This window comes from Myxocyprinus asiaticus, chromosome 27 (assembly GCF_019703515.2).
Source record: "Myxocyprinus asiaticus isolate MX2 ecotype Aquarium Trade chromosome 27, UBuf_Myxa_2, whole genome shotgun sequence".
NCBI lineage: Eukaryota > Metazoa > Chordata > Actinopteri > Cypriniformes > Catostomidae > Myxocyprinus > Myxocyprinus asiaticus.
In genome coordinates, this window is record NC_059370.1 from 20,447,706 (window position 1) to 20,463,137 (window position 15,432).

The 15,432-nt window shown below is 38.6% G+C and overlaps 1 protein-coding gene across 2 annotated transcripts in view; it reads right to left on the reverse strand.

The window, feature by feature from the left end:
* Positions 1 to 2,055: 2,055 nt before the first annotated feature.
* LOC127418374 (tenomodulin-like) overlaps positions 2,056 to 15,432 on the reverse strand; it is an 86,628-nt gene continuing 73,251 nt past the window's right edge. Inside the window, exons 6-7 of one of the 2 annotated variants that reach the window (XM_051658996.1) lie at positions 14,031 to 14,137; positions 2,056 to 5,315 (exon numbers count right to left, since the gene is read on the reverse strand). In XM_051658996.1, the coding sequence (XP_051514956.1) occupies positions 5,106 to 5,315; positions 14,031 to 14,137 (317 nt within the window). In that variant the 3' untranslated portion in view covers positions 2,056 to 5,105. Of the gene's footprint in view, positions 5,316 to 12,607; positions 13,471 to 14,030; positions 14,138 to 15,432 lie in introns of those variants that run through there. The other variant, XM_051658997.1, reaches the window with a different exon arrangement.

A 15,432-nucleotide genomic window follows, 5' to 3' on the forward strand; every position in this document is an offset into this window, starting at 1 on the left:
GTATGTTGTGTTAATTGTAAATGTAAATCTTGTTGTTCCTTGTTCCAAGATTTAAAAAAACTGCAAATCGAAGTACACAGCAGATTTACACCTTGGAAATGCACCAGACGTCCCGTTTTTTCCAGGACAGTCACGTATTTAAGCACTTTTTCTAGTGTCCCGACTTATTCTGAAAAACTCATGTTTTGTCTCGTATTTCCCCTCTCCTAAAATTTCTCTATCGCCTATGTGACTCTCTCAGTCACAAGAGTATTCTTATCAAAGGTAGCCAAGGATACGGCTTGTAAAACCAATAAGTCACACCGTGTTATTTGAAGTACATGATTGGATTAAACTATCCAATCACAATCCCCTATCGATAGACATCCAGTTAGTGAACTGACTGAAGAGTCAGTTTGAAAGAGCACACAGTTGAAATTGCGGCTGGAAAAATGTCAAGGAAGCATGCATGTACATTTAATGAGGATCTTCAAAAAAGGAGTCACAGACAGAGCCCAGTAAAGTGAGGTGTGAGATTTGTGGAGCTCGCTTTTCCATCGCTCATGGCCGCACTGACATTGCGCAGCATGTTGGTACAAAAAAGCATGTGAATGCTGCTAAAAGTAAGTGTGCCACACCAAGTTTAGCAAAGTTCCGAATCAAGGTGCATGCAAATGAAGGACTTTTTGCTTACTTTTTGTTGTGCACAGCCATAGTTTTCAGTCAGCTGACTGCACTGCGAAATTGTATTCTGCCCTCACCAAATCTGAAGCTGTCATATGCAACGTACTCACTTTTGTGCAGTTGGACTATCAGAAATTACTGCAGCATGGCAACACACGTTTCCTCTCTCTTTGTCCAGCTCCTGAAAGAATATTACACATTTTAATGGTCTGCATGCATACTTTCTTTCTCAAGAAAAATGCCCAAAATTTCTAAGAGACATTTTTAGCAATCCTTGCAGTAAAATTTGGATTGGCTTTGCACTCAAGCAAACAGCCACTTTTAACCATGCACTGGAGATAGTAGAGCAAGACCACATATCAGCCACAGAAGTGGCATTGCACATTCATGACCTGAGAAAAGTCTTGCAGGCCAGGCTGGAAGAATCATTCATACCCTCTGACATTAAAAAGCAGTTGGATGCCCTGGTTGAAGCTGGTGACATGTGAGTGGATGATTTCTTTTGTGCAGTGAGAAACGTTTATTCAGAATCAGTGGATTACCTCCAAAATTGGAGCCTCTCATCGGAGAACACAGAAAAACTTGAGTGGGCCCTACTGAGAAACATCCCAGAGTGGAAAGACATTCAGAGCAGCCTCAAACACTTCTACTCCAGAATCCCTGCTCTCAGTTTGAGTGACGAAATCACGCTTATTGATAAGCGGGCTTGCGCGAAAAACATTGTCACTCTTCGTATCACTGAGTGGAACTTGAACAAGACACCCATGTCTGAGAGATGGACAGATATTTTTCATGAGCTGGAGAGCAAGACCATCAACTTCGGAGTCTTATACAAGGTCGTGGAGATTGTTTTATGCCTGCCTGGGACATCTGCATCTGTGGAGCTTGTGTTCTCAATAATGAATGCAGCATGGACACCTGATAAATCTTGACTCAGTGTAACAGTCATAAAGGCAATGCTTTTCGTACATCTTAATTTTGGACTGGACTACTCTGCATTTTACGATAAACTCTTGAAAGACAAGCGCACACTAAGAAAAATTACTGCCAGCGAAAAGTACAAGGTGACAACAGTTACAGATGTGGATGCACCTTCTACTTCACATTGATCTGCGCTTAGGTAAGGATATGTCAATTTCATTTTTGCTAAGCTGTCCTGATTTCCACAAGCAGGAATCTGGTCACCCTAAACATTCTACAGTATATCCACTGAACAATTCATCTACAGGAGAGATAACTGCTGCAGTCAGTAAGTGCTTGTCAGTTTCTCTCAGTAAAATTACCAACATGTTGTATTTCTTTCTTTTTCCATAATGTCACCATGTCTTTTACCCTATCACTTTTTTTTTTTTTTTTTTTTTTTGCACAAGAATAATAAGTAGCAGCCATAGACACTTTTACCTGTTTTTATTCAAAAGGAAGTTGATGGAAAAACAACTTAAACAAAAAATGCATTACACTATTTAAGTGGTATTAAAAGAACAAGCATTAGGTTAGATGCAAGAATAGATTGAAAGAGTCCCAGACCAGCAATTATTGTGCTAGCAATGTTACTACTTATATATACATGTATATATCAATGTGATTTGTGTACAGTGCATTTCTGAACTGCATTAAATTCACTTATTGACTTAAAGAGGCTAATTTCCAAAGTTCTACAGATTTCTACAGATTATAGTTTGCTTTACCAATACAGAGCTTGTTGGCATCATCTGCTTACTTTGATAATAATAAAACATTTTATTTGTATAGCACCTTAAATACATAAAATGCATCAAATACATCAATATTTGATGTGATATTGAGCAGTGTAAATACACTATTTCATAATATATAAACATGCAAATAACAAAACCTCACACAGTTCCTTACAATCCACTAGAGATTTAAAGAAGACTAAACTAAGGACCTTCACAAAGCATAATGACATGCAAAACTACAACTTCACTGACACAAACACACACACAAAATCAAATTAAAACAATTCATTTTGCGATTTGAGTGATAATGTCTTTACCTACATGTTTTCCAATGTTTTGAAAGGTCTGAATGGAATTTACAGACAATAATAACTTACTCTAACCATTTAAGTGTAAGTTTTCTGCCATTTCTGTTCTAAATGTAATCAAGGACATATACAGTTTTCTTAATCTGCTCATTCAAAAAGATAAATCAGAGTAATGAACAGTATATACACACATATAGAAAGTGGGGTTCAAAAGTCTGAGTCCACATGGAAAATTGGGGAATAAAAACCTTTTAAACAGGAGGTTTTAGAATTTTGAAAAATTGAAAATAAAGCAAATATTTAAGAATCTGCACTACTTTTTGGTAACTAATCAAATAAGCAAATCTGTGACAATGACCATACGACACCTAAATGCAAAACAGATGTACATCCCCTGGCAAAAATATGGAATCACCACACCACACAGCAAAGAGTGTTAAAGCTTTTCTTCAGGAAAAGCATATCAGGAAAGGCATATCAACTCAATGACATGGCCAGATCTCAGTCCGACTGAAAATGTATGGTGGAAATTGAAAAGATTGGCCCATGACAAGGCTCCATCCTGCAATTCTGATCTTTCAACTGCTATTTGAGAAAGTTGGAACCAGCTTAATGGAGAATATTGTTTTTCATGAATGAAATCCATTCCTCAAAGAAGTCAGGCCATCATAAAAACCAGAGGAGGAGCAACAAAGTACCAATTGTGATTTTATTTTTATTTTATTTTTTTTGATGATTCCATAATTTTTTCCTCTACTGGAAAAAAATATACCATTCATTAAAATTATGTAATTTAATTTGTTTGAGGGATGTTTCACGAAGCCAGAATGTTCAGCTATTAAACAAAAATTGTGTTGTGTCATATCTGTGATTTGTTTATTTACTACAAAATAAAAAAGCTGGGTGAACATCCTCTAAGTGTGGTGATTCCATAATTTTTGCCAGGGGTTGTATTTTTACAAGTGGACATTTTAACATTGTTGGGTAACTTACTCAAAAAAGTAATCAACTACAAATTACTATTTGCTTTTTTCTTCTTTTTTAAATCTTAATCTGATTATTTTACTGATTACATTATCAGAAAAGTAATCACATTATTAATTACTTAAGTTACTTTCTAAAACACTTTTCACAGAAGTTTTTTTTTTTTTTTTTTTTGCTCAACAAATTTAAAGGTGCACTCAGTTCGCTGACTACTACCCCTGGAGTCATGAGTTCAAATCCAGGGCGTGCTGAGTGACTCCAGCCAGGTCTCCTAAGCAACCAAATTGGCCCGGTTGCTAGGGAGGGTAGAGTCACATGGGGCAACTTCCTCGTGGTCAAGATTAGGGGTTATCGCTCTCAATGGGGTGCATGGTAAATTGTGCGTGGATCGCGGAGAATAGCATGAGGCTCCCGTGCTGTGAGTCTCCGTGGTGCCATGCACAGCGAGCAATGTGACAAGATGCGTGGATTGATTGTCTCAGAAGCGGAGACAACTGAGACTTGTCCTCCGCCACCCGGATTTAGGTGAGTAACCGCACCACCACGAGGACCTACTAAGTAGTGGGAATTGGGCATTCCAAATTGGGAGAAAAGGGTAAAAAAGGGTTAAAAAAAAAAAAAAAAAAAAAAGGTGCACTTTTTGATTGTGTAATTTTTATTAGATTAACTTACACTGACACCTAGTAGTGTGGATGCAGCATCATTCAAAATCAATAAGATTTCAGTTACAGATGCCATTGTAGATATTCACTATTCACAATCAAATTAATAAAATTTGATTAATTTAATCCAAGCAAGTGACCACAAACAAGATGGTTACTGAGATTAAGCGAGTAGTATTCAGCTGGCCATGTGATTCTAAAATGGCAGCCCCCATGTAAAATAAAACAGCTTTAATAAGGTTACTGAGATGACTAGAGTCCTCATCTCATGTGAGTGGTCATGATTTTATACATACAGTATGCTTCAAAATACAATTCCTTTCTTTAGGAGTACAATTTTTTTAATGGGGAAAAATACTGAGTGCACCTTTAAGATAATGTCTGTACTGTATTTCCTCCTTGTTCATTGATGCATGCAAGTCATACCCTTGTTTCTCCCTTACAATCACTCAGCTGTCACAGAAACAGTCGTACATATTAACATAATTCATATTTTAAATTTGGCAAGTATAATACTATTTTAGGAATGTGTAACTCAAGTAATGTACTTAAAGTAATTTACTGTAAGAAATTAAAGAAATTAAAATAATAATAGAGTACAATAACTTATAACTTTGTAATCCGATTACATCCAACACTGCTTTTGAACCCCACTGTATATACTATGAAAAATTATTATGACAATTACCTGGTCTGAACTATGCTTAATGATCAGATGTTTTGCATACCCATAGGCATATCCCTGAGCAGCATAGCACCTTTCATTTACAGCACTATGTCCCTCTTCCTCAAATCCGTCCCAGCATGCGTGCTATCCACCAGTTGCAGGGCATGACAATCTGACAGATGACCCGTCCTCCCTGGTAATAGTAGGGATATGGCCAAAAGCCACCCAGGGGCTCGTGATATCGCCGACAATAACGGTACCCACGACGGCAGTACTGGCAGCAGTAGCCCTGCTCATCTAGACTGTTGTCCAGTTCCAACCCAATTTCTCTCTGTGAAGACAGCAGTGTGAGTTGACAGGGTCAGAACAGCAGCCAAACAATACCTGCAATCTCACCACAGGGCACATGACTGATGGGGTGATTTCAGCAATATAAAGACTCAGCTCTGAAGGGAAATGAAGAGTGATTATGGGGTGTAGACATGTGCTGACAAAATCCCTGTCATGCTCCGAGATGTCACAAGGATGAAAGTGGCATTTAAAGTAGATGCTCTTGATATGCCAAGCTGGGGTATCAGATATGATATTACGCCCTTGACCTTTCCGTTATGTTGGAAGTGGCATCAGCGTCTCCGATTCGAGTCCCTCAACCCTGCTGCCTGACCGTTCTCAATCAGAGTGACTTTGACACTGGCGGCCGTTGAGATAATTACACGATTTCTTTCATCTGAGCCCTCCCACTCCCATAAAGGCATAGCCTGGGAACCGCAGTCCAAGAGTTGCTGGCCTCATTTGAGCTTCGAAATGAGAACCCTCCCCCATGCACTCTTGTGCCCTCCTTTGACTTTGGCATAAAGTGAATGGCACATTCCTACAGCAATTAACAGGGTAATAATCGCCCAACAAGGATCAGTTTATTTGTTCTCCCAAGCAGGGTGTGAATTGGTGTACGGGCTAAATGAAAGCTGAGTGAAAGGTAAATTGGGTAGAATTAATGACCCTTGGCCCTCTCCATTGTGATCGTGTACGCATGCCCTCTCAAGATTACCCAGGGCTGAGTGCCATGCCTTTGATCAGCCTCTACACTGAGATGGGTTCTGAGAAGTGCCACTTAACTTTGTATCTCCCATAACTGTTGGAGCAGACAGCACCCTAGACTTGCACTGTTTAATTTCACTGCATTTCAATCTCCCATAGCTGAGGGCACACAGACAATATGGCATTATCTGCCTGATTAAAAAACACTATTGCGGGCCTAGTCACCTCAGCTGATCTGCATTAGATTGACAGATGAAGCCATCGCTCTCCAGGTTGACTGGCAGCGATGCAGATTTCCTATTGAGAAATTACGCAAATGAACGGAAGGGTAGAAAATCGGTTTGCAATGTGTTGCTTGAAAAAAAATTACAAAGCAATCTTATGCATTTTAAAATGGTCATATGTGGTATGCGGATGTCATAAACAGGTATACTATTATCATTATTGATCTTTTCGCTTCTGAGATGAAGCACGATGATCCATATTGGAGTGTAATGTATCTGTGTGTGTGTGAGACGAGGCATAATGACATGCATTTCTCCTCTGGAGTTCCATCCCTCATTATGTTTTCCATAAACGTAGCATGTATGAGTTTTCATGAGCTCACTATGCAATGATGAATGGACTGAAAATTGCATTGTACTAATGATTGGACTGCTGCTAGAGAAAGCAGGGTGATGCCTGTACCGTTTGATTTATAGCTCTCACAAATGCATGAAGACAATTACTGATACATATTGTTTGTCAGGTTTAGGGTCAAGAGTGTTGAGACAACAATTCATTTTGGAAACAGCACAAAGGCTGTCAGTGTAGCACTGTTTGCTTTATCAGGCTTTCACAGAACCCCCCCCCCCACTGCCAGCATGAAATGTGGATGTTATTAAGGAAAATAAGATATTTTTTTACCGCATGTGAAATGATGTGTGATTACGATAAAACAAACAGACTATGAATGGGATTGTTCCATTGAGGCAAATTAATCAAAGTGATGATCCTACTGAAATGAGAAAGTGAGTGTTAAGAACTTCATGTCTGAGACATTATGTGCCAGTCTACTGTATGTGCCAATGACAGGAAGTGAAGTACTCTGGGAAATGTTGTCAGTCATGCATAAACAATTAAGAGTAATTAAGAGCAGGTGCTTATAGCTGACTATAGCCTTTTGTATTAGCCTCACAAACCCTGTCATGTTTAACTTTACAGACAGCCCATGAAGCCTGATGTAGCAGCATTTTAAACAAAAAAGTAAGAAAACTGCTAATTTATTATGGCATTGCATATCATACAGTTGGTTCTCAACTTGACACCCTGAGGAGTTATTTCCTAGACCACAGTAACTGATGGGAAAAATAGGAATAGAATCTCCCCGGCAATCAAGACACTTGAGGTACACCGTTTCCCAATAGAATTGTTTTGAATATACAGTAGCATGCAAAAGTTTGGGCACCCCTGATCAAAATTTCTGTTGCTGTGAATAGCTAAGCGAGCAAAAGATGAAAAGTTAAAGACGACACATTTCTTTAATATTTTAAGCAATTTTACTTTTTTATACTCATCTTTTACAGTTTCAAAATAACAAAAAAGAAAAAAGGGCCTGAAGCAAAAGTTTGGGCACCCTGCATGGTCAGTACTTAGTAACACCCCCTGGCAAGTATCACAGCTTTTTGTAGCCAGCTAAATGTCTTTCAATTTTTGTTTGTGGGATTTTCGCCCATTCTTCCTTGCAAAGGCTTCTAGTTCTGTGAGATTCTTGGGCCGTCTTGCATGCACTGCTCTTTTGAGGTCTATCCACAGATTTTCAATAATGTTTAGGTCAGGGGACTGTGAGGGCCATGGCAAAACCTTCAGCTTGCTCCTCTTGAGGTAGTCCATTGTGGATTTAGAGGTGTGTTTAGGATCATTATCCTGTTGTAGAAGCAATCCTCTTTTCATCTTCAGCTTTTTTACAGATGCTGTGATGTTTGCTTCCAGAATTTGCTGGTATTTAATTTAATCCATTCTTTCCTCTACTAGTGAAATGTTCCCCTGTGCCAATGGCATAAACACAAGCCCAAAGCATGATCGATCCACCCCCGTGCTTAACAGTTGGAGAGGTGTTCTTTTCATGAAATTCTGCACCCTTTTTTCTCCAAACATACCTTTGATCATTGCGGCCAAAAAGTTATATTTGAACTTCATCAGTCCGCAGGTCTTGTTTTCAAAATGCACCAGGCTTGTTTAGATGTTCATTTGCAAACTTCTGATGCTGAAATTTGTGGTGAGGATGCCACGACTCTTCCATGAAGGTCATATTTGTGCAGGTGTCGCTGCACAGTAGAACAGTGCACCACTACTCCAGAGTCTGCTAAATCTTCCTTAAGGTCTTCTGCAGTCAAACAGGGGTTTTGATTTGCCCTTCTAGCAATCCTATGAGTTCTCTGAAAGTTTTCTTGGTCTTCCAGACCTCAACATGAACTACACCGTTCCTGTTAACTGCCATTTCTTAATTACATTACGAACTGAGGAAATGGCTACCTGAAAATGCTTTGCTATCTTCTTATAACCTTCCCCAGCTTTGTGGGCATCAATTATTTTAATTTTGTGCTAGGCAGCTGCTTAGAGGAGCCCATGGCTGCTGATTGTTGGGATAAGATTTGAGGAGTATGTATAAAGCTTTGAAATTTGCATCACCTGGCCTTTCCAAACGATGCTAACAAGCTAATTAAGGTCCGAGACCTTGGTAAAAGTTATCTGAGAGCTCAAATCTCTTGGGGTGCCCAAACTTTTGCATGCTGCTCCTTTCCCTTTTTTCACTCTAAAATTGTACAAAATAAAAACAATACACTAATATTGCTTAAAATGTTGAAAAGAATGTTTCAACTTTAACTTTATGCCTTTTGGAGATCAGTTCATCTTCTACTCACTTAACTATTCACAACAACAGAAATTTTGACCAGGGGTGCCCAAATTTTGCATGCCACTGTATATATTTACGTTGAGTATGCAATCCTTCGTGCATTCAATTATTAACTATTTGGACAGGCAGATTTAATGGAATAGTTTAACTAAAATTTAAATACTGTAATTTTTTCACCCTCATGTTGTTTCGAAGCATGTGTCTTTTTCTTCTGCGGAACACAAAATTCAGAATTTTTAAGGATATCCTGTTTGCTAATTTCAATACAATCACAGTTTATTATGACTCAGATTAAAAACACACCCAAAAGAGTCATAATTAACCAATACGTTATAAGAAGCTGTGCAATATTTTGAATATAGTCATGGCTGAAGGGTGTTGTTAGGCACGACTTGAAGTGGAGTGCCTGCATCCACTTCAGCTATGACTATGTTCACAATATTGCATGGCCTCAAGTACCTTATTGGTTTTGAAAAAAGGCAAAATTTTAATGACACAAATGTTTATTAAAATGTTATTTTTTTTAAGTGAAATCATTAAATGTCATCCTTCCACTAGTATATTTTTTCCCTTACAGTAAGCAGAAAGTTGTTCTGCAACAAAAATAATGGTCAGCTGTGATACACACTGATACAATTTAAATAGTAGCGCAGTAAAGAGGTCATAGTTGTGCTTTACTGTGAATTAAGCACGGCTATTGATAGTGCTTGAAAAAAGTGCAGGAACTCTCTTTGTAATTATAATTTTATTTATTTATCACACATTTGCACATATACAGTGCAATTCTTTTTTTTTTTTCACATATCCCAGCTAGGCTGGGTTCAGAGTGCAGGGTCAGCCATGATACAGCACCCCTGGAGCAGATAGGGTCAAGGGCCTTGCTCAAGGGCCCAACAGTGGCATCTTGGTGGTGCTGGGGCTTGAACCACCAACCTTCTGATCAGTAACCCAGAGCCTTAACCACTGAGCTACCCCTACCATGTAGAAGCCAGATAAAGGCAGAACAAACTGATTTGGTAACGTTCGAGACTGAGGATGCTAACACACATTTGTAAATAGATCCAAACACAGTCAGATATGTAACCTGGTGTCATAGTGAAAACGTGACTCTATATACATTTTTGCAAAACTCATTATACGTGTCTCCAGGTACAAATCGCTGCAGTTTCTAGATGAAATGAACACTAGCGATGCTAAAACATTCACAGTTTTATTCACATTCACACAAATCATAAGGTCAAAACTGATTAGGACTTTATAAACATGTATTTTCTCTCTATTTCTCATACACTGCTATATTTTGATATTGACACACTTTTACTCTAACGCATCATTTGAAAAAAGAGACATTTTTTACACTTGTATTATAGACCTTCCTACATATACAGTATGCACTTATTCTAATGTTATCAGCTTGCATGGTAGCTCACATGGTAGCGCATTGGACTTTGAACCCAACAGACTGGGGATCAAGAATGCAAGCTAAAACATGAAAGCAACATGGAAAGACGTGCTTGCTTCAGAAAATGTGCTTTTCATTTCACTTATGCGTTTAAAATGTTATTGGTTGGGTTTAGGGGTTGGTTGGTTAGGTTGTCATTGTTATTGTCTCATTTATATTTAAAAAAAACTATTGGTTAGGTTTAGGGTAAGGTTTTTGTTAAATCCACCTAAAGCTCATCTGAATACAACCTCATGTCACTGGGTTTTTGGCGCCTTCAGCTGGACATTTCTCTTTCAAACTGCAGCCAAACATGTAATACACCACGTAAATTACATTTTGTAAAACTGTAGCAATACTCACGTAAATTTCATGAGACCAGGCTCCAAATATGCATGTATGCAGGTTAAGTGAGGCTTCACGTTATCACTTTAAATGAGCACTACATCATTCGGATTTATCAAAATGAGTCGGCGGATCAGATAAAAGTAAGTGGCAGGTTGCATCAAATCATCCACTGAATTACATTAAATAAAGAAATTACTTTGACTCTGAGAAGTGATGGTATGCAAGAAAAATTGCCAGTACTCTGTAGACCAGGGTTCGGCATCCTTTTTGACATGGAGTGCCATTTTTTATTTTCCTGGTCAATGGCTGTGCCATTCCCCTTGTGAAAATGTTTATATTTTGCATTTTTCTAATTGAATCGTTTATTTTTCATTACAAATGATATTAAACAGTTTGAGTGAAAATTGTGTGCAAAACCCGATGATTATGATATAATCATGATCCTGCATGTGAATTTTCAGAGCATCTAAAGTGCATTAATGAAAGAAAACCTGTCCTTTTGTGTTATGAGTTAACAAAGTTAATGTCACAAATTTGCTTATTTCATGACTGATCAGAACTTGTGTGGAATCTTAAATATTTCTTATATTATGTCACTGTAATCACTAGCATGTAAGCAACAGTGAGAGAGAAGCAGGTTATTTTATTTATATGACGTTTTTCGCACCTGCATTCCTCATTTACATTTTGATGTAATCCTTCCTCATGATCACGCAGTGTGTTTTCATCAGCTGAATGGGAGACTAAACACTAATAAAGTGTGATGAAACTCATGATGAGCATGCAAGCCATTCACGCATCACAAGCCGATCAACTATTTAGACCTTTTTGGTGAATCGCACCTGCAAAATCCTAAAACTTTATTTGTGGGTTTATGTTTTCTCTTTTAATCGTTTAATGTCATTTTGAGTGTGACTATGGTTTAAGGATGGTGTACCTGTATGCTGGGTTGGAAATCTCAAGGATTAATAGTGGTGTTTTCTTATTGCATCACGTGTTGTTCTGAAAGCAAAAAGAAGCAAATGAAACACGGAATGTAGGGTGTCATCCACGCAGTCTGACTGAAGCAAAGCAGGCACATTTATTCGTGCGATTAACAGAAAGTGAAGCGCTACCTGCTCATGAGTATTGTGTATACTGCAGCCTCGTCACATTTTAACTTTTTGTTTATCCTCCCATTCAGCTGATGAAAACATGCTGCATGATCATGAGGAAGGATAACATTATGATGTAGATTGGAATGCAGGTGCGGAATTTATATATATAAAATAGTCTACTCCTCTCTCGCCGTTGCTGGCATGCCAGTGATTACCCCTCCGCGTGCCAATGCTGGCAATCTTGCCATAGGTTGCCTGCTGTAGACTAAATTATAGAAATGCAGGTACTGCGAACTGGTGCATACCCACCCACTTTAAGCACTGGCTATTGACCAATCAGCATGCAGGACCAGAAATATACATTTGATAAAAGTACTCAATGTGGCTCCTGAAGTCTTTTGAAGGCGCATGATAGGTGAAAATTTAATTATTATTTTACTATGAAAATTTTGAGTAAAAAGCAAAGGCAAAAAGCGCTGTTGTCATGAACGTGCAAAGTAGAGATATGGTGAAAGTTGGTGAAATGTTGGCTTGCTTCTCATCTAAATCTATCCCTTTGGAAGACTTGGAATATGACGCACGAGTCGCATTGGGTACTTTAAGGTCCTTTTTAAGCTTTAAAGTGAGTCACTATGAACTGCCATGGTATTGAAATTACTGTACGGGAGATCCTTAAGAATTAATCATTTTGTGTTCTGCAGAAAAAAGAAAGTGATACAGGCTGGAACAAAATAAGGGTGAGTAAATGATAGAATTTTTTATTTTTAAGTGAACTATTCCTTTAACAACAGATCTGGGAGGAAGCTTTTTGCCTCATTTTAGTGTCTTAAGTTTAAAGTTATCTTCAACTATTCTTTGACCACACAGTGCATTTATAGTTCAGACAGATGGGGCGAGGCAGGTTTAATCAGTGATCTGCAAGCCAGAATGCTTTTGGCTAGGACACCGGGTCACGATGCCTTCCATCAAACAACTGCAGCAAGACTGGACCCAATCATCAGAGGATTATCCTGCCAATATAGGTCAAGAACCATGATGTAATTTCTCAGCGCAGCCAGATGATAGTTATTCAGTTTGAAAGATATCCAGAGCTGTGCTAGCGCACAATGCATCGCCATGGCAGGGCTGGGGAAAGGTCAGACCCGTATATATCTCAGGCCTTCTGTCACAGGAACTTTGATGATTATTTATAAAAAGTGCACAACAGGAAGAGACCTGTAGCAAAATAAATTCCCTCCCCCCAGTTCCAGATGTCAGCCAGTGGGAGAGCTGAAGAAGGGCTTGGGTCTAGGCTTCTCTGAAAGGTCTGGTATATCTGGGCAGCCAGCAGCATCTACATGACTCCAGACTCCAATTACCGGGAGCCACATCCCCTCTGACGTTCACAAAAGCCTTTGTTATCACTCTGCCCACAAACACAGCCTGCCTGTGCTCAGCCTTGGAATTGGCTGGATTGGTGTGTATTAACCACCTGATAGAAGGAGATGATTTCAAAAGGGAAAGGTGGTTTCATCTGGGTTTGCTTTAATTATACGAAACGATGCGTCCCCTGGTTGCTGGATGAGGTGGGCAAGACATCCTTGGGCCTCTGCAGATAAATTTGCCTTTTTTCCAAATTTCTTTTTTTTCTCCGTCTTCGTCTTCTCCTCATGCCTAAGCTTAGAGGCTAGAAGTCACAAGCTACAGCAGTTATGGAGGTATATGGGTAGAGTGAGGTGAAGTGTTTTGAGCTGTGTATATGTTTGTGCCTGTGCAACTTTAGGATAATTAATCATTGAGCATACACTTCACTTCATGAAAGTAATAAAGGACATTCTGTGGGCGCTTAATTCTTTATGACTTGATAATTAAAGCATGATTAATACATTTATATTTTCATTAGTGAGTGACCTTGGGAGGCTCTCTTTGTACATCACTAGCTACATTAGACGCAAAAAGAGAAGCAAGAAAAATTTGTGCAAGGGCTTAAGGGAAACTTGCTTCCTTTGAAGGCTAAATATCCCTCTCCATTAGCTGCAAGACATTAAGGGAGTCTAAAGTGAACTGACCTGATTTAGGCAGATATATAGAGCAATTTCAATGCCCTGTGGTCCACATAGTCTGTTTTAAGTTAGGAAAGGGAACTTCGATTAATGAACGATTTATATGAAGAAAGAGCATGACTATCCAGCTCAACCTCAGTCTGAACATGTCTTCTAGTAAAGAACCTCACACTCAGATACTTACATAGTCGTTTACTGGTAACTGGTCCATGACATCCCTGGCCTGACGTGGCCCTCTCACCTCCAGCTCCGGGGACTCCTCCACATCCTCTATATCATGGAACTCAGCATCTGGAGGGAGAGGGAGACCATGACGCACTCATCGATACACATGTTCTGAAACACTCAATGGGTACTGTGAGACGCCATTTGATCTTTCTTAAGAACATAAACCCCTCAAATGCTGTAATGTTCTCATTTGGAAAAATCACCAAAAGAAGCTGGTTTGTGGCTACCACTCATGAAACTTTGGTGTATCTAAGGGCATTTTCAGACCTGTAGACTGTTTGCTTTGTACCAAAACGGGAACTAAATTGTTACAATGTTGCATTTTATTCTTGGTTCGGTTCGCTTCGCTTTCACAAGGCAACATTTCAAAACGGACCAAAACTATGTCAATAAAAGTCACATGTGAGCAAGCTGTACCCTTATTGGTCACTATGTTTGTTCACTGTTCCATGATTAAGCATCATCCTTTTAGCAGTGAGACTACTGTTTAAGGTGGATAAACTTCTGGTTATGCGTTACCAATGCAATTCATGTGTGTGGATTTTTCTCTTTCTGAACAGTACTTTGCAGATAGTCATGTCCCTTTCTGGTATCCTTGTCCATGTCATGCAAAAATGATCAGCTTACTGGCTTCACATGGTCATAACTTAAGTTTGGATATAATACATGGTTACTATCAGAGGTGGAAAGTAACAAATTAAAACTACATTCATTACAGTGCTTGAGTATTTTGATTTTGAGTTTTTTGTTTAAGTATAAATAAATAATAGTACTTTTACTTGAGTTGATTAAAAATGAAGTATTCAACTTTGCTACTGTTATTTTTCACCACAATTACAAAGTACAAAAAAAGACATAATATTTGAGAATTTTTGGGAAGAAGAAATCAGCTAGTTATAAGTGCTAAATCATTTTATAAACTAAAGCGCGCTGTGCGTAGCACAATGGAAGCCTGCAGGGCACAGCATCATGATCACAGCAGCTTGCATAAACTGCCACCAATGTCCTCTCTTCTCTAGCTTCTCCAAGACTTTCTGCCCTGTCACTATACAAGAACTGTAATACTGTGATTTTCTGCATATTTCATTACGAGGGAACTGTCTGAGCACGTTTAACCACTGATCAAACTTCACTTGTTTTTAAGGTAGACAATGTTTTTGTTTTGTTGTAACTGTCAAACATTAACACAATGTAGTTTAACATATATGTGGGGATATCTTGTTTACTTGCTACTATATGTCTAAAACAAACTTTTTAAATATCTTAAAAAAGATACAGTGCCAATAGTGTCAGAAATTAATAGGGAAATTAAAACAATTATTACGAAATTCAACATATGGGGGCAAAAAATGCCCACA